We start from the raw sequence: 19989 nt of genomic DNA on the forward strand, positions 1-19989 counted from the left end.
AAGTCTCGCAGTCCTGTTCTGGATGAGTTGCAGCGGGCGGAGAGTAGAGGCAGGCAGATTTAGATAGAGGCTGTTACAGTAGTCCAGCTTCGAGAGAACCAGGGCTCTGGAGACAGTGAGCTTCTGGGGGAAAGAGGAAAGGAAGGATACCTCCGAGGAGGTGCAGCTGGTAGTGTGACTTCTTAAAAACGTCAGAAATGTGAGGAGAGAAGGAGAGTGGAGTCGAAGATGTCCCCGAGGTTTTTTGCCTTGCAGGTAGGAGCAGGAAGAGGGCCAAGAGAGGCCGGCCAGAGAGCTGCAGGGAAGGAGGGAGATAGATGGCAGAGGCTTAAAATATTGCCGATTCCACCATGCAGTGCTCAAAAACCAGAGATCAACCATCTTTTCGATCAGCACAGGGAATGAAGGTTTTCAAATGTTATGGAGAATTCTCTTTTCTGTGCCTATTCCCTTCAAACCTTAGAGACCCGTCCCATCTCTTTTGCTGGACTTTAGGACTTCATTTTTATCCTGGAGTGAGAGACTTTTCTCACTCATGAATTTTTTTTTATCCGATTTGGACCATTTCCTTTATTTTTGGAGTCTGAAGCTCCATCGGCATCTGCTTTTTGTATGGTGACACATCACCCTCAGTGCGGTGTCCCAGAGAAATCCTTTAGATTTCTCTTAAGGTTTAAATACCTTCTCTTGGGTGAGATACTGTTCCAGGAGTAGTAAAGTGAAATTGACTTCACTTAACTGTTTTTCCTATGTAGGTCCAGTACACACCCCATCTTAGGTGGAAGTGCTGGGGATTACTTGGCAACTCCTTTTCCTACTTACTCATGTAACATTTTTTTTGTTACCCTCACTACTTTAAATGGCTGGTGGCAGTGGTTTAATTTTCCTACCATTGTGCGTTTCTAGCGCAAGCCGAATCCTCAGCTGCAGTAGTGCATTCATGGGTTCCTATTTTGTCAAAATGGCCAGTCTCCTTTTTCGCCATTTCTTGCTTGTGATGTCTTTCTTGGGTTTTACTCTGCGCGCCAAACCAGGTTTTACCCTTTTGTAGGTTTTGCCTTTTTAGGGGTTCCCGTACTGAAACCGGCCTCTGGCGGGGCAGGAAGCAAGGGTGGTGCCCAAAACTCCCGGTCCTTAGTCTACTTGGTTACCTGAATGCACCCAGTGCTGATGCCTTCCAGGACAGCCAGCCAGCTATGTATGAATGGGAGAAACCTGCATAAAAGGCAAGGTTTCTTAAACTGAAGACAGTCGACCACTGGACGAAACATCCAACAAAGGAATCTTGGAGAAGCTTGCTGCACCCTCCTGGACCGTTGAACTGCACAGCGAAGCCCTGCTGCAGTGCTCAAGCTCCAATTCCAAATCGACTAGATAAGCCCCGGAACGGATTACTTCTCTTGGGTTGGTGGGACCAACTAACCCCAAGACAAATTTTGCTGGAGGACCTTCCCCAACTGGCTGTACTACTTTGCTGCTGCTGGCACCGAGTGCCACGGGTCGAGAAAACCGTAGTCCAGTGCATCATCTTTAAGCCGGACCGAAGGTCCAGGAACATTGTGAGGACCCTCCCAAATTAGGACGACCCAAGGCCGAGTCACCTCACCAGAGTGCTGGACTCCAGAAGCAAGGGAAGCCCATAAAGTGTCCAAGATCTGCGGTTGTGCTATTTGTCAGCTGAAACCGGGAAGTGCCACTGAACTTAAGAGCCCGTAGCCACCGTCGACCTTCAAACTGCAGTTCAGGAGTTCTCCAGACGTCCTCCCTCTTGTCCCCACGACTGAGGCCAAGGAACCCAGGATCTGCAAGACTAAACCAGAACAGAAGCCAGCTGGATCATCTTCTAACCTAAGGTACTGTTCTGTCTAAGGGGCACTTGCCTCTTGTCTGTAGCTTGCATTCTCTCATTTGAGACTTGCAGTAGCTGCTTTTTGCAGAGTTGATCTCGGCTCTGACTTTCACAAGCCTAACAGCTTGTGGCCCAACAGTGATTCTTTACAAACTAGACTTTGGTGCTATCTTAAAGAAGTGCCTCAACTCCATAGGCATTGTTCAGATTGATTTTGGCTGTCCTGGCACCCTGCAGACTCTTCAGACCCATCGACTTGATTCTAACTGCCCCACATAGGTGGTGCATAAGTTTAGCTCTTTCCCAGCAATACAAGTTAAATTAGACTTTATTAGGAGATTGAAGAGTGCTCACATGCTCCGAGAATACGTTAACCTTTTTCCTTCCCTAACCTTATCCACAACCTCAGAATTGCATCAACTACAAAAAGTGATATATAAATGCCAATACTGCCAGTAATTGAAGCCACCCGAGGGTGTAGGAAGTGTATTGACAGCATTTCTAACGAGTATCTACCTACTTATTCTAAATCTGTGAAAGTGTTATGAATTGTATTTTGATTGTTGCATATTGCCCTTTTTAAATAAGGCTTATTTAAAACTGATTTATAATTATTTTACTAGAAAATCTTGTGTAGGTGTTATTTAGATACGATGCTACAGCTCACATTCACCCCTCTTGAGACAAGTCTGGCTGCTCAGTCACTCACCGACGTGTGTAGTACAGACCTATACCAATAGGTGGGCTATCTAATACCAAGAGGACAAGACTGCTGTAGTCTCCCACAGGGAGACTGAATACAATCTTGCCTAACATTAAACCAGGCGCATTTGCCAATTCCCCCCTACCTGTAATAGCTCAAGCTTTAAACCATATAAGTCAGAGACTGCATAGGCCAGTAGTTCAACAGCACTAACACTGCATAAACCAGTTCTTTCTGCAGTGTCAGCATTTCACGAGAAGAGGCCAACACTGCCATACCAGTGCACCATGGTTGACCCAACAAACCTGCTGCAGACAACATTCCTTTATTAAACCTAGTCAGTTCCCCAAAACCCACAACCTTGCCCTTTCAGCATGGGTTGATAGTTAGTCCCACAACAGATTTCCCCCACATCCCTTGTATGCCAGACAGCTACACAATACCAGTGAGGCAGCAATGTCCCCTCTAATGATATATATCCCAACCCCAACGACAACTGCAAGACTACAAAGGCCTCTGCCACATGCCAATAATTTATTGATGTTCTGTACATAGCCAAAATCTAAGAAAAACGAACACACAATATGGGCGGGTTCCTGCACGCTACACTCTAGCTTCCTGCGTCTAACATCAAAAACGGTTTTACCATCAACTTTAAAAGATGGTGAACAGTGGGATAGAGCAAAAAAAGAGGAGATGGTGGTGGCAGGGGAGGGGCGATGGGCAGGTGTCAGGGGCTAATTGGAACATTTTCATTAAGAAAAAAAATTATAACAATATATTTACACAAGATTTGTAACTAAATCATTTAGTTATATGTAAGAAGTTATCCCTTGGTATGGAGGAAATAAATATATACAAGTAACCACATTTTCCCTGGATAACATAAAATCCATTTAAAAGTAACTTCAGCAGAAAATGGTCCGCTGCAAACGTGCAGGGAGTGCACAGACCTAAAACCATTCAAAACAGTGAGTTGGGAGGGGGATAGAACAGCAACAAACATGGGGTTGAGGGGACTAGGGCAGTGCCAAGAACCCAGAAAAGTAATGCAAGTCTTATTGCTGTTGACTGAGGCGAGTCCCAAGACACATCAATAGTCTTTCAACCACGATCCACCTTCTGAGTGAGTCGCATTACCAAACAGTGAGTGTCTGAAGCCTGTGGCCACCATCAGTACTTGTGTGAGTGTAATGACATACTGTTCCAGATGATTGATCTGGAGGGCCGCCACTCCTTCCACTGTTTAACAAGATGTTCCATCCCTTCTTGTAATTAGACCTTCTGAATGTTCTACAACCCACAAAGTTATAAACCACTGCTCAAAAATGTTTCAGCAGTGCTTTCTCACCAGTCCCTAAAGGACTACTCCAAGGAGAATACATGGGAAAAGAATAGCTCAGCATCTTGCTCTCTCAAAATGGCCAAAAGCCAATGAGTTTCCCCTCTGATCATACCTACATTTGCTTTGGCATCGCTGCCTCTTCCGACAGCAGCCTCAGGGAAGGGGCACCCAGCTACTCATGTGACTAGGAGCAGTCTTACAAAGTACTTCAGCACCAATGGAAGCACATCAGAAGGCATGAGTGATGCAAAGGCACCCCATTATTCCTCCCTCAAATAAAGATTAAAAAATGAAATAAATTCAGTTCCCCCCATAAACGTTATCAAATTAGTTACATACCCCAACTGCTGGGTAATCCACAGATAACAAATAATTTTAAAACTTTTTTTTTTTTAAAAAAAGGAGGTAAAAAAGCCCAATGCACTTAACAAGATTCTAAGTGTGTCTGTGTGTTTAAACTAGCAGCAAAGAGATATCCCCCAGCCCTGAATAAATACACTGTCCAAGGGAAGGAGGTCGGTCCAAGGCATGTGATGCCCTCCAAATATAATAAAAAAAAAAAGACACAAAATGAAAAAGTATGTTAAAATAGAAAAGGACAAAGTAAAATGAAGCTTAAAATCTGGCCCAGCTGCTGAAATTACTTTTAAATTGGTGTAAGGGGCTTTTGGTTCAATATTAAAATGAGCGACTCACACGCATTGGGGTAGAGTGGAGCGACAGAGTTATTGGCTCAATGTGGAGGGGAACCAAAGCAATATAGACTCAGGAAGCCCCCAGGTGACAGCAAACTCTTCAGCCCCCGAGCCCCCCAAATCCCACTTCAGGGAGATACTGGTACCTTTGCAGAAGGCACCAGGAGCCGGGAAACTGCTTGCAGAGAACCACAAAATAATGAAAAGACATTTCAAGTTCTCACATGAAAAAATAAAGTCTCCAGATTTGTCATTTTTTGTTGGTGCTGCTAAGGAGCGCCAGGGAGGCGGTCTCAGGAAGGTATGGTCCAGGTCCCCCAGTGACAGATGGTGCATTGGTTTGTCTGTCCGGTCCTTCGAGGGTACTCTGGGAATCCTACGCTTTTCTCCAAGGGTTGGCGCTTCTCAGACTTGGGAGAAAACAGTCACTCACTATGCCAGCTGTCCTTGTTGCCTCCAGTCTGAAGCCACAAAGTGAACAAATGTCCATTGAGAGAGTGGGGGCTGCTCCGGAGCTTGCAGGTTTCAGTTAATGCAGTGAGCAGACCCTCCACCCCCTGCATTGTCCGGTATGAGATGCCTTTGGTCGCACTGCCCACCTTTACATCTGCAATGCTTGACTGCACAATCCTTGAATCAGCAGTGCTAGCCTCAGATTGCCTTGTTCTCTTAAGACCTGGCTCACACTCTTGCCTTGTGCAACTTAGCCATCCTTCGATTATTCATTTTTGCTGTCTAATTAGGTCAGTAAGAAGTCTTGTACGTGGATGGCTGAAGGAGTACTGCTCAACAAATCCATTAGACTACATATCCTACCAGCGACTGAGCACTTGATCCAAACCATGAGAGAGATTTGTAGACAGTGGTCCACAAGCCAGTCAAATTGTGCTGGGTGGTGTGGAGGAGTTCGAGAGGGGGAGAAGGTAAATGCAGAAACTGAAGACACCTTCCAATGACATTCTGGATTTGGAAATTTTCCCTGCGTTTGGTTGTCCAGCACTGGCTCTTGTACAAAATCCAGGAAGCAAGTTTGTGAAGGATAGTGTCTGCAGTAGGTGAAGGGACAGAAATGCATTGCCATAAAGCATGTGTTGCCTGAAGAGCTCCTTAGAGACTGCAGTAACCGCAAAGAGGTGATGAAAAGGGAGAGGGGAATGGTACTATACAGCAGCGTGAGCAGTGGTGTCAATCATGTCCCTGCATCAGATGGAAGCCAATATCAGGGACTGGGGCACAGCGGGTGTATTATAATTCGCTGTATGTAAAGAAGTTAAGCATTGTGGGGTGAGAATTGCTGACAGAATGGATCAGGTGAGAGAAAAGCAATTTTAGGGGTAGAGGGGAAATCTGGAGCAGTCCTGGAGGTCAGCCTGGCTGTGTGAGTGCATGAATGGGGTGGGTGTGGGGATTTCAGGACAGCTCTGCTCAGGAAGTGTTGGAGATGGATCCTGATGCTTCTGCTGATGAAAGTTGGTTTCGGTCTGCTCCCAGTCTACTCTCACCTAGTGCAAAGAAACAAAAATAGATTAGCAATGTACAACACTCACAACAAACTTAAGCGGATGTCATAATTCATCAAGAAACAATTATTCTCAAAAGCTAGCACTAAGTTTGGTGGTCTTTTAGCCTTCTTTGAAAAGCAAATGAAAGTGTATTGGGCAGCTGAATTCCACAGCAGTAGCGGAAAACACCCTCACACAATCCCCATGGCTGAGACAAGAGCACTGCTGAGTGAGCACAACCATTACACAAGTTTCAGAAAAGCCAACACGAACTGTTCAGAATCTTGACTGGTTAACTAACATTTCCTATGAAGATCTTAATCAGAACTGTCCATTTGACTTTGGCTGTACTGGTTTCCCCAAAAGGTGCACCTTCTTGATCTACTGGCTTTGGCAGTGCTGGTTGCTCCATAGGTTTAAATTGAGAACACTTTTACTGCTAGGAAACAGACAGTCTATACCCCTTGGAGAGCATACTTGATGGTAACAGGTTTTTAAAGTGTGTTCTGACAAACTATTCCTCAGCATTCAATTTTGCAAAAGGAGATGTATGCAAGTGCGTATACTGACCTTAATTGATGTCAGTCCGTGTGCTGATATGTAAAGCATAGAAAAAGTAATTTGCCTGTATTATTTCTTATATAAAGTAATTCCATTGCATGTTATTGTTACTTGCTGTATTTTAGATTTGCTTGTATGCCCCTTGTGTATATATAAATATATTTTAATATAACTTTTGAGTGTTTACTTCGATCCCGGCGTTTACCGATTTCATGGTACTGCTCTACAGCTCACATTACCCCTCCAAAAATAAGCCTGGCTGCTCAACCACTCGACCCACTTGTGCAGTACAGGCCTATATTAAGAGTTGGGTCCTCATTACCAAGAGATTAGTCTAACGCAGTTGCACACCAGTTGGCCTTTAGAAAAACGCAACAGCCCTCCGATCCAATAGCTAAAGCAAACAAATAAGGAACAAGTTACTTACCTGTAACTATTTTTCTCCAGCATGGGTCGGACATGGATTCACATGGTCATGAATATTCCCCGTCAGGCCACACATCCTTGGTAAAAGAAAAACAGTTTCATTTTCACTTTAAAACTGTCTTTCTCCTCTAAACCAATTCCTGAGCTCTAGGTCCTACTGCCCTCACCCAATAACTGCCCTCTGCCTAAGCCCCTCCTCTGGCAGACAACTTTAGAATTGTTAGCACATATGTGGCAGTATGATCAAGAAGAGCCGCAGAGGGGACAGTGGGAGGGTTCGCATGTGAATCCATGCTAGGCCCACACTGGAGAATAGTTACAGGTAAGTAACTTGTTCCTTCTCCAGCATGGGGTCTGGCATGGATTCACACGAATAAAGAATACATAGCCGAACAACATTACACAACCAGGGGAGGTGGCAAGGCTCAACAGAAGCAATTACTCTTACTCCGGAACAGGCTCACCTTCAAGTGAACAGGTTGCGCATCAGTGCCCGGCTGACCCTGGAATCCCTGTTGACGCAGTAGAATCTTTTGAAGGTGTGCATTGACCACCTAGCAGCCCTGCAGATGTCCAGCAGGGGCACACCAGACAGGAGCACCGTCACAGCGATCAGGCTGGTGGTAAGGGCTCTCAGATTGCTGGGCAGCAGTCGGTTTGCCAACCGAGAACAGTGTGTGATACAGCCAGAGAGCCACCTGGAGATGGAAGCCTTGGACAAGGCCTTCCCATGGTGCACAGGACAAAAGTACATGACTAGTTGAGACATCTTCTGGAAACTTCATGCGTGCACATGGAACTTCAGAGCACCACATCATCCAGCGAGTGCAAAGTCCTTGTAGCTGGCGACAAAGGTTTTGGAAAGAACACAGGCAACACTGAAGGCACCTGGAGGTAGAAGTCCGACTGAACCTTTGGCATTAAGGAGGGGTGCTTCTGCAGCATTACCCCTGTGTTGTGAAAAGTCGGATAAGGCTGTTTGCATGATAGGGCCTGGATCTCATCCACCCTCCAGGCAGAGGCGATTACCATGAGGAAAACTGCTTTCCACGAGAGAGGCCTGATCCATAGGCTTTAGGGCCCACTCCCATCCCATGAGCCTGGTCAGAACCACATTGAGTTCCCACGGCAGGCACGTTCACCGGCAGGAACGATCAAAACAGTCCTTTGAAGAACTCCTTGACGAGATGGTGGGTCCAAAGAGAAGAACGTCCTGGAGAGTTGGTGTAGCGGAAGATAGCTGCTATATGCAACTTGTTAAAGGCGTGTGCCAGCCCCACTTTGGCCAAGGACAAAAATAATCTGCAGGCCGTGACTCAGAGGGTTGATCTTCACTTGTGCCCGTAGCATTCAAGAGTCGATGACGCTCTGCCCTGGCAAGGACCTCCCTGCAGTCCGCCGGCAACTTGTACCCTCAGAACTCTAAGGGTTCAAGAGCCAACCCTTCAGGTTCAGCGATCCTGGGTCGTGATGCAGGATTGCACCTCCTTTTCTGGTGCGCAGATCCGACCACTGGCAGCTTGACTGGAGGCAATGTCGATAGGCTGAGAAGGTCTGGGTACCAAATCTGGCAAGGCCACGCCGGGGCGACAAGCATCCCGCATCTGCACTGTGAGTTGATTGATGACTCGCAGCAGGCAAGGGAACGTGTACAGGAAGAGGCCTTCCCACGGGAAGGAAACTGCGTTCCCCCTCCCCCCCCATGCTCCTTGGCTGGTGGAACCTGCTGGCGAATTTCTGGCATTTGGAATTAATCGCAGATCTCTGCCCCATTTGAGGAAGAGGCTGTCCACTTGATTCAGTCGATGCACCCACTCGTGACAAGAGCACAGCTCCCTGCTGATGGAGTCAGCGATTGAAGACAATCGCAATCTTGTCCTTGAGGGACGGAAGGAACGTCTTTAGGGCCCAGAACACTGCCTGCAAGTCCAGGACATTAATGTGGATATCCCTCACCTCCAGCAGTGTTAGGCAAAGTTTGTATGCAGTACCCTTTGGGACCACTACACACAACTAGGACTACAGGTGTAAGCAAACCAACCTTTGGTCCAAGTCTGTACTACACAGTTTTGTGGTAGAGTTGCTGAGCAGGCTTATCAAGAGGGGAATGTGAGCTGTAAGGAGGTTACACAGAGTTCTAGAATAAGTATTCAAACTAACTTACACTCAAGGTTTCTTGGTAAAACACTTAATTTATTTCACAGTGAGTTATAAAACAGTAGCCGGTCCGGTAGCACAGCGAGTAGAGTGCTTGCTTTGACATCTGTGCAGCGCCTGCTGACGCAGGTTTGAATCCTGGCAGGGTCAATCTCAGCCTTTCATCCTTCCGAGGTTGATAAATGAGCACCACACACCGTGGGTAATAAGCAGCGCTCAGATACCTGAGGGTTCGTAGCGCTTTATAAATGCTAAATTAAACTAGGAGGCAATCTAGATCACACAAAAATATGCTTCAATAGTTCACACAGTCCGGTTCTGAGGCATTTAACCTACTTTGAAGGATGAGAAAAATGGCCTTCAGAGCGTTTGAAGTAGGAGCAAAAAGGCATAAGTTAATAAAACAAATATTACAGTTACTCTTAAAGAGAGCAAATAGTTTGAGTTCCCCAGATGGGTAGATTCAATGTAATAGGTTAGGCCAAAGTCAATGGGCTAAAATCTTGTATAGGATAAAGAAGTTCTGGAGGTTAAGGAAAAGTCTTTGCCAAAGTTCTCAGAAGTAGTTTGTAAAAAACGTTCATATGTTGGGTCACAAGCTGACTAGGCCTGCAAGTGGCTAAAGTTTCAATCATTTTGCAATGAGAGGTAAGTTCTCTTGGTCGGGTTTTCACAGTACCTTACAATGAAGAAAAAGATGCAGCCGAAGAAGTCTGTTCCTGGCAGTCCCTGAGCCTCAGTCGTGGGGACAAGAAGGACGACGTTGGGGGACTCCTGCACTGGGACTGGTCAAAAAAGCTGGCAAAGGCAAATCTTCAATTCCAGTAGGTGTAGTCAAGCACACAAACTGGTGTCCTTCTCCTTGGCTATTCAGTTTCCTGCAGCACTGAGGAAAATATAACCAGCTCAGAGAATGGTATCCAGGTGGCTTACAAGTTTATTGGTCCCAACAACTCAAAAGGGAGAAGTCGTCCTTGAAGGGCTTCTCTGTCGAGATGAACTTGGCAATTTAGACCTGCAGCAGGGCTTCACCGGGCAAACCAATGGTCCAGGAGTTGCAGCAGCCGTCCTCTTCCAGCTAGTCTTTGGGTCTTTTGTCCCAGTGGTCGACTGCCTTCCAAGCCAAGATGCTGACCTTTTATCCAGTTTCCTCCCATTAATTCCAGCCTAGCTTCCACTCACCCAGCAGGGTGGCTGTCCTTGCCGGACAGTCAGCCAGCCAATCACACGAGAGTGCATTTGGGTCTCCTAGAAGACTAAGCACAGGGAGTTTCGGGCACCTCCCTCACTTCCTGCCTACCCCAGACACTGGTGCCAGAGGCGGTCTTCAGTCCTGAAGCCCGCCAAAGGCGTAGGATCAAAGGGACCAAACCTGGTTTGGCATGCAGAGACACTAGAAGCACCGTTCCAAAAAGAAATTGCAAAAGACTTGGACCCGTTTAAACAAAGGAGGCTCAGGCGCCATCTTGAAAAACATGGCTCTAGCGATTTAATGCTACTGGTGTTCGCGGTCGGGAAAAATCATGGTAGTTTGTTGTAAAACCACTGCCACCAGCCATTTCGAGAGGAAAGACTAGCATTTGACTGCTACTTGAGTTTCTAGACACAGGGGATATTAAGTAAACCCCTCCAGCACTCTATTGTAAGATAGGGTGTGCTGGGTCTAGGAATTTGAAGAGTAGTAAAGTCAATTTCACTTTACTTTCTCTGGCAAACAGTAGTTCATCCCAGAGAAGGTATTTAAACCTTGGGACAGCCTAAAAGGCTTCCCTGTGTCACTGCACTGAGGGTGCTGTGGGACACCTGAAAAGATGGAGTTGTCTAAAACTCCACAAAACACCACAAGAGTAAAGCACATTCAAAATACATGAGTGGGGGAAAAAAGGCTCACTCCAGGTAAAAAAAAATCAAGTCCTCAAAATTCAGCAAAGTCCTGGGGGTCTCTAAGGTGAAGGGAATTAGCACATTTATGAGCATTCTCCCTAACAGGCAGCCACAAACCTTTGGAGACATCTGGTGTGGGCTTCCCTCCTGGTACAGGGGGGCTCTGGACATCCGTGACCCCGGAGATGTTGGAGACTATGCCCCACCATCTTATTGCTTGACGGAATTCCTCGTTGAGTAATCTTGTCTGCAAAGATTCCAGACACCAGAATCCAGCGAGCGTCAGGAATTCCTAAAGGGTCGCATCCGCAACCTGCGGAGTCGGATAAGGTAAATGGACGACGACATGCCGAGAAGCGACTTGGTCTGCACCCATGGCGGTCTTCGGTGTCAACAAATGTTGCAACTTGCCTAGCAAGGCTGCCATCCGCTTATCCGAGGGAGCCGCCAGTCAGGAGACCGTGTTGAGTCTGGCCACCAAGAACAGTGCATTTTGCAATGGTATCAAGCAGGCCTTTGGATAGTTTACGGAGAACCCCAGATCTGTCAGCAGCCAGATGGTCCTCTCCGTACAGTGGTCTGTCCGTTTCCTTGACCTGGCTCGGATGAGCCAGTCATCAAGGTACGAGTACACGTGTAACCCCTGTAGATGCAGGTGGGCCACCAATGGTGCCAGGCACTTTGTAAACACCCTGGGCGCCGACTTGTCCGAAGTGGACTGCCTGAAATAGTGTTTACCTGCACTACGAAGCGCAGGCATTTGATGTTTGTGAATGGGGACATGGACATAAGCATCCTCCAGATCAGGAAGACCCCTTCCTCTACTTGGCAGAGCATGCGCTGCAACGCAACTATCCTGAATTTCTGGGACTTGAGGTATTTGTTGAGGTGCCACAGATCTAGAATGGGCCTACAGTCCCCGGTCTTCTATACCAAGAAGTATCTGGAGTGGACTCGAACCCCACAGCCGGTTTGGAACCAGCTATATGGACCCTTGTCTCATGGCCTGTACTACCTACAGGAGCTGAAGCATATGCTGCTCCTGCCGGGCCACTGGCGGCATCTGCTGACACTTGATGGAATTCCACAGTGTCCATGAGCGTCCAGCACGCTCGGTGGAAATATTTTCCCACTCGCCTACAAAGCCTGCCAGCCAACCTCCCACCAGGGTGAAAGGGTGGTGGGTCCGACGTCCAGCCTGTTTCAATCTTTCTTTGGGGCCTGTGTGTCACCTTGGGAGTGACTACGGCCACCTCCCCCGAAAGCCTTGGAACAGCCCCTGCAGGCCTCCTGGGCCGTGGATCGGGAGGGCTTGCAGTATGAAGAGATCCCCCGACGAAGCCCATTCAAAGACATGCCAGATTTCACTCCTGAGGCACGAAAGGATGATGTTGCTGAAGCGTGCCCAGGGCATGGGCCTTCTCGGTCCTAATGGCCTGCAACGATTTGTCGACTGCCTTCCTAAAGAGGTTGTCCCCACCAAAGGGCATGTCTGGCACTCCTGATAGAAGTTGGAGGTTTTCAACCAGCCACGACTGTGGCGGCAGACACCGTTCCCTGAGCATGGTTGAGGCCTCTCCCCTGCCACCACACTTGCCATCCCTAGGCCCAAGACAACCGCTCAGGATGCAATCTTCTCTGGCTTCTTCTCCACCGGCTTGACAGAGGCCTCCTGCCTCTGGGGCAGGGATGCTCCCCCTGGACTGGGTCAGTCCCTTATGCCTTTGAGAGGGCAGCTGCCACCAGATTCATCAAGGATGACTTCACCTGGGCCTTCAGGGACAGGTCAGACACCTTTCCCTGCACCTTGGTCTTCTCCTGGTTCTCCCGCAGATTCCCTGGGTTAGCAGATTTCCTCTTTGAGGAGGAGCTGGAGCGATGACTGGAGATGGAGGCAGAGGGTTAAGATGAGCACGCTCTGCCCATCGCAGAACACGCTTGTGCGGCGACCCCGATGGAAACAGACATGTGGTGCTTGGCCTTTTCTTGGGCCCCCCACGGATGGAGTGCCCTTAAAGGACTTAGAAGCCCGCTCCTCGGACCGGCCGTCCCTGGGTGAGGGCATGCCTCCGCTTGCCGCACGGGGTAGATGCCTTGAGCTTTGACGCCAACCTACTGCGACGATCCTAGACGGTTCGCTTGGAAAAAATCCCAAGGCAGATATCACAATCTGCTTCCCTGTGGTCTGGATGGAGACCGGCACTGGAGGCGTTTGTCCTCAACAAACACATTACTCAATCCGCAGCTAGAGCTTGAGGAGGGAGCCTCTCTCCTCCTCCGACATGGTCCGGCATGTGGTGTAGGCCCAAACGCCTTCCTGAATCTTTAACAATTCTTGCACTCGAGTGGCGTTGAACCAGCAGAGACTTGCTTTCAGCCAGGTGGCCGGCAAGTAACATCCATTACATCATTTGGGAGGTCCCAATCCTTGCATCTCAACCTTTCAGAAACCAGTTGAGTCTCGACCTCTTGATGGAGAACCCGACCCTCATCTCGCGAGAGAAGATCCTCTCTTTGGGGGAAGACGCATCGGAGGATAGATGGCCATGTCCAGGAGGTCAGGGTACTGTTCGGGAGAATTCTCAGAAATGTCCCAATTCCCTCCACCGTAGAGACCCCCAGCAACCTGCTTTTTTTTTTTTTTTTTTAAGAGATTGAGACCCTTGTTCCATTTTAATGTGATTTTGTATACAGTTTCTTTTGGCTATGGAGCCTGACAAACTCCACAGGCATCTTTTACATTGTGTCACAGCACCTTCAGTGCATTGGCACATGAAGTTCTGATTTCCCAAAGGTTTAATTACCTTCTCTGGGATAAACTACTGTTTCCCAGAGCAGTAAAGTCAAATTGACTTTACTTACATTCCACCGGAGCTGTAGGTGAGTATCCAAGTGCCTTTGGCCCACTTAGATCGCCATTTTAACATGCCCAGTCTGAATTTGACCCCCAGTCCCATCTTGCTCCCGATTACAACTGCATTGTTTTCCCCTGCTCATCTCCCTCCCGCGCCCTCCCACCGGCCCCGATTGGCCGAATCACTCCTTATCGTGGACCGCATCAGTGTAGCCCTCTGCCCAGCAGCCCCTTCGGCTAAGGGCAGCTATTACATTGACGGCTCCAAGATGTGTCTGCAGGTGTCTGCAGGAGAAGCAAAGGAAGCCAGTAGCCAACAGACACCAACAAAACTAAGTGTGGCATGGGTTGGAGGGGTGGGGGGGAGGGGTAGAGCAATCGCTCTACTCCAGAAAGCCCTTGCCACTCTACCTTGCCTCTCCATAATGTTGCCTGCCATAGAATTACAACAAAAGATATTAATGGCCACCAACCTAAATATATTCTTGGCTGGACTCTAAATGTTGCACTGCATTATGCACCAACATACTGCTATGTAACGTTTTGTTACTTGGCATTTATGTAGTGCTTTACATATCATTGGTAGGACCAAAAAGCCAATGTTAACTAGTGCCAATGTTAACAAAGAACAGTCAAGATTAGCTTATTACACCCGTCTAAGGTGACGTAGTTGTTAGCATGTGCCACACTTAAACGGAATAATGAACTGTAGCCTGCATCGCATATAGATAGAAATGTGGCTGTTACCATGCGCCACACTTCAATGAAACTGAATGACGACAAGTGCAGCAATTGAATGTAATTGTGATCACTAGCCTGCCTCACATCTAGACAGAATATTGAAAACTAACAAGCGCCACACTCCGATGGACTAGTGAATGATAGCAAGCATCACACCTAGACATAATTGCAAGGACAGCAAAGCCAACTAACCAATCCACTAACAATTTCACCCCTCTGCATACACACCTCAAACTGGAACCAAACGCAACCACAAGCCTAAAACGCAGCAATCCGCACAAACTTCACTATACTGCAACAACAAACAAACCGCACATAGACTTGCACAACAGCACACGACTACCCAACGTAAAACACACCAAGCCCAGCCAACAGACCCACCGGGCTAAGGTTGCCAACAGCACATCACTGCTCTTGCACTTTTCCAGATTATTTCAACTAACTCATCCCCCCTCTTCCTCTTTCAGAGCCGCCAGAGCACCAGGGGACCAGGGGACCACTCCGGTGGGGATAGTGCACGGTACAAATATCCTTTACCATTACCATTTGTAACTTAATAGACCCAGCACACACCATCTTACAATAGGGTGGCGGAGGGGTTACCTAGTATCCCCTTTGTCTAGCTTCTCATAATATTTTTGATGTTACCCTTTTCTCACTGAATGGCTGGCGGCAATAGTTTTGTTTTAACTACCGTGGTGTGCATTTACCGCAGGCTGCGTTCGCAGCTGAAGTAAAGAACCCAAGGGTGCCATTTGTCAAAATGGCCCTGGTCTTTTTTCGGCATTTCATTGCGGAAATGTCTTTCGAGATTTACTCCAGCTTTGGTCCCCATTGTCTGCTTTGCCTTTGGCAGGATTCATGGGCGAAGCCCGCCTCTGGTTCCAGGGTGTCTGGGGTAGGCAGGAAGTGAGGGAGGTGCCCGAAACTCCCTGTGCTTACTCTCCTAGGAGACCCAAATGCACTCTGTGGTGATTGGCCGGCTGACTGTCCGGCAAGGACATCCACCATGCTGGGTGACTGACAGCTATGCTGAATGAATGGGAGAGAATTGTATAAAAGGAAAGTCTTTTGTCTTGGAAGGCAGAGTCGACCACTGGATGAAGGAACCGAAGAACTACTTGAAGAGGACGCCTGCTGCAACTCCTGGACCGTTGATTTGCCCGGTGAAGCCCCGCTGCAGTGCCGAAATGCCAAGTTCGCATCGACAGAGAAGCCCCTGCCAGGACGACTTCTCCCTTTGAGTTGGTGGGACCAATAAACTCCAAAGTAAGCCACCTGAATATCCATCTAAGAGCTGGTTGAATTTCCACAGAGTTGCTGCTGGAAACAGTATAGCCAGGGAGAGTAAAACCAGATTAAGTGCGTTGCTTTTAAGCTGGCCAAGAGCTCCAGGAAGATCCTCTAGACTCCCAGGAAGCCGGACTGACCAAGCCTGAGCCCCAACAGAGTGTGGGACCCCAGAAGCAAGGAATGTCCATCGACAGCCAGGAACCAGTGTTGCCATTTGCAGTAGACGCGAGGAGCTGAAACACCGAACAGCCATTAAAAGTGAAGTTTGCCGGTTGCGAGTTTTGACCGCCCCAGTGCATTGCAGGAGTCCAGACATCTCCCTCTTGTCCCCACGACTGAGGACCAGGAACCGTGAGACCTGCAGAGCTGCACATGAAGAGGAATCATCTGCTGCATCTTTTCTTCATTTTAAAGGTACTGTACAAAGTCTGAGAGAACTTACCTCTTGCCGTAGAGTTGCGTACATCTTCTACACTCACAAGCCTAATCAGCTTGTGGCCCTACATTTGATCCTTCTTTTCATCAAAGACTAAGACCCTGTGCAAAGACTTTTCCATTTACCTACCAGAGGTGCTTCATTGTATATAAGACCTTTGCCCATTGACTTTGGCTTAGCCTATAGTACTGAATGACTTTCTTGGGGGATACAAAAGTATTAGCCTGCTTACGAATATTTGTGGTCTCTTGTATGTTCTAAATCATTTTTCCTTTGACGTATTACTATACGATTCTAAATTAAACAGTGCTATATTAATGTCCCCAGCACCGTAGCAATTGAAGTCACCCGAGGGTGTAGGTAGTTTGTGGGCCACACCAAAAGGGTATCTATTGATTTCAATATTAAGAGTGTATTTCATGAAGTGTATTTGAGTGTTATTATATTGCTCCCTTCTGAAGGCTTATTCTGACAGATAAATTAATAATTGTTTATTCAAGAAACCTTGAGTATAATAGTTCATTTGAATACTTGCAACTGAATCTAACTACACTACAGCTCACATTTCCCCTCGAGAAAATCCTGGCTGCTCAACACACTACCAAAACTGTAGTACAAGCTTATACCAAAGGTTGGGTTTCTTATACCTGTAGTCAGAGTTGTTTGTCGTGTTCCCAGAGGGTAATGCATACAAACTTGCCTAACAGGTGCCACAATCTCCTGGCCCAATCCGGAGTAACCAGGATCATGAGTGCCGAACTGTCTTAACCTCCTGAGAACTTGAATGACAGGGCCTGGAGGAAACGCGTACAGTGGTGGGAATTCCCAATCCACCACAAACTTGTCTCCTAGAGCTCCTCTGAGGAAATTCCATTGAGCAGTACCTCACACTTCCGGTTGGCACCGGTCACAAACAGATCCACCTGCAAGGTACCCCAAACGGCGAAAACCTCTTGAAGGACTTGCTGAGCTATTTCCCACTCATGGGAGACTGCGCACTGCCTGCTCAGAGCATCCGCCGCAGTGTTCTCTGTCCTGGCCAGCTGAACTGCCGCTAGGGAGATTCCTTCTTGAATTGCACAGAACCAGAGGTGCATTGTCTCTCTGCACAGTGGCAGTGACCCTGCACCTCTTGAGGTAATGCATGGCCACCAGGTTGTCCGTCATTAACAGGACATTCTTCCCCGTACAGATGGTAGGACAGCATTCAGTGCTAGCCTGATGGCTCTGCGCTCAAAAAAGATTGATGTGTAGTTTGGACTCCGATAGTGACCAATGACCGCTGATGGTCTGATCGTTGGCGTGAGCTCCCCACCCTGTGAGGAAGTGTCCGTCACTACGTTTTTCTCCCGCCAAAGGTTCTCCCTTCATGAGGTTTTCCACACAGGTCCACCACAGAAGATCATAGACCGTGATCGGAAACCTGAAGGCGATCCGACTTCTTGCCTGAGAATTGGGCCAATTGAGTCCCGAGAGCCCATTGAAGGGACCTCATTCCAGACGGGCCTCTGGCACCAGAAAAATGCAGGATGTCATGAGGCTGAGCAACCTCAACAATTCGAAGGACGGAAGACACTGGGCATTCTGAAATTTGGTTATCTAGAGACTGTCTAGAGCCCTCACATTGGGTGGCGAGCACTTCCAAGGACGTGTCTAAGAGAGCACCAATGCACTGGAGCCGTTAGGAAGTTGGCAGATCGGACTTCTTGAAATTGAGTGAGAAGCCCAGTCTGCGAAGGGAGTGACAGGTAACGCTGAGATGATCCAAGGCTTGTTCTGGAGAACGCGCCCTGATCAGCCAATCGTCCAGGTAGGGGTAGATGTGAATCCACCATCAGATTGGTGAATACCCTCTGGGGAAGAGGTCAACCCGAATGGCAGGGCTCGAAACTTAGTGCAAGCGGTCAATGACGAACCGTCGGTATTTTCTGTGCTTCAGATTGATCGGCACATGAAAATAAGCATCCTGAAGGTCCAATGACACCAACCAATACTCAAGTTGGAGGGCCTGAATGATCTGAGAAAGAGTGACCATCTTGAATTTGTCCTTCCTGAGTTGAGATACAAGGATTGGGACCTCAAGTCCAAGATGGGTCTCAGTCCCCCTGTTATTTTTGGGAATAAAAAAATAAGGGAGTCGCTACAGACACTGGTTCTATAGTGCCTCTCTCTATCAGAGTTAATATTTCCTGCACAAGGAGCAGATCTGGAAGCCTCAAAGAGTGAACTCCCGGTGGAGTGTCATGATGTCCTCTGGCTCCTCATCGGCCTGCTGCTCCTTGTCTGTATCCTCCCCGTTCTCCAACTCCGCTTTGCCTGGGTCCTTCCCATAGGACCTGGCCTCGACAAACTGTCTAGTACGGCCTTCAGCCCAGAAAGCTCTGCCTCCTCGGAGATGTCCGAGGCCTGCAGGACTACAGGCCCCTCCTCCCCTTCTGTTCGAAAAGCGGGGACGGTCTCGAGGAGATCATCATCTTCACCAGTGTCTTCTCGATGGGAAGAAAAGACGATTCCCTCTGCACAGGCAGGGAAACTCGTCTTAGGACCTCCTCCTGCGAACCCGCATCCGCGGCCTTCGCTAGGGACGCCACCACTCCTTCAAGGGAATATTTCGCCTGGTGAATCGACCGGGACGTCTCCAGAAGTTAACCCGGACGGTCAGACTTTTAATCGACGACCCAGACCAGTGGCTTGTGGTTGAAGGTGCCGGGGATGCCGTTCCCGACCTGGCTGCCGAGGAGCCCATCCCAATGGCGCTCCCGGGGACCGCGGTGCTTTGCCTTCTGTTGGGCCCCTGTCACCATAGCGTCCTCAAAGGTCTTAGAAGACTGCTCAAATTTCCTCTTGCTGGGTGAGGCGCGGGGCTCACCAACAGTCGGGATCTTCGTCTGAAGCCACTCGGAGCCGCTTGCGATGGTCCTTCATGGTGCGGGGCACCATATCGTTGCAGAACGCACTGGTCTCCTCCACGTGCTTTTGGTCGAAATGTAGGCAGTAAAGGCACCGAGTGCCCATCGTCCAGGAAAAGGTTCCTTAGTCCACATCCAGGGCAGATCCTGAACAGAGGCATCGAGTCTCTGTTATCTGCAGCCATGTCCACGCGGGGTAGACCTCGAAGAATCTTCTGGACTCCAAGAAAGGATCGATGGAAAAAAAAAAAAAAAAAAAAAAAAAAAAAACCACCTTTGAGGGGTGTAGAAAGTTCCAAAAAACTAGTCCCTATTAGTCGGATTGATGGAGCTTGGATGCTTGATTGACCAGAGAAAATAAGAGTAAACTCTTAGAAAAATTGCAAAACACAGTAAAAGCTAGAGAGCTATAGCACGAGAACTACCAACACTTGAACGTGCGGTAAAAATCAGAATATGGCTGCCAGAGGAGGGGCTTAGGTAGAGGGCAGTCATTAGCTGGGGGCAGCATGACCCAGAGACCAGGGATATATTTTTAGGAGAAAGACAGTTCAGAAATGAATCTGATTCTCTTTACCGAGGATTCCCAGCCTGACGGGAATATTCATGAGCATGAGAATCCATGCCAGACCCC

The 19989-nt window shown here is 48.2% G+C and overlaps 1 protein-coding gene across 1 annotated transcript in view; it reads right to left on the bottom strand.

Annotated features, from left to right (window-relative positions):
* Nucleotides 1–3066: 3066 nt before the first annotated feature.
* GSK3A (glycogen synthase kinase 3 alpha) overlaps nucleotides 3067–19989 on the bottom strand; it is a 368950-nt gene continuing 352027 nt past the window's right edge. The window contains exon 11 of the mRNA XM_069640953.1: nucleotides 3067–6094. Within this exon, the coding sequence (XP_069497054.1) occupies nucleotides 6018–6094 (77 nt within the window). The 3' untranslated portion in view covers nucleotides 3067–6017. The remainder of the gene's footprint in view (nucleotides 6095–19989) is intronic.

This window comes from Ambystoma mexicanum, chromosome 1q, assembly GCF_040938575.1.
Source record: "Ambystoma mexicanum isolate Mex_15411 chromosome 1q, UKY_AmexF1_1, whole genome shotgun sequence".
Taxonomy (NCBI): domain Eukaryota; kingdom Metazoa; phylum Chordata; class Amphibia; order Caudata; family Ambystomatidae; genus Ambystoma; species Ambystoma mexicanum.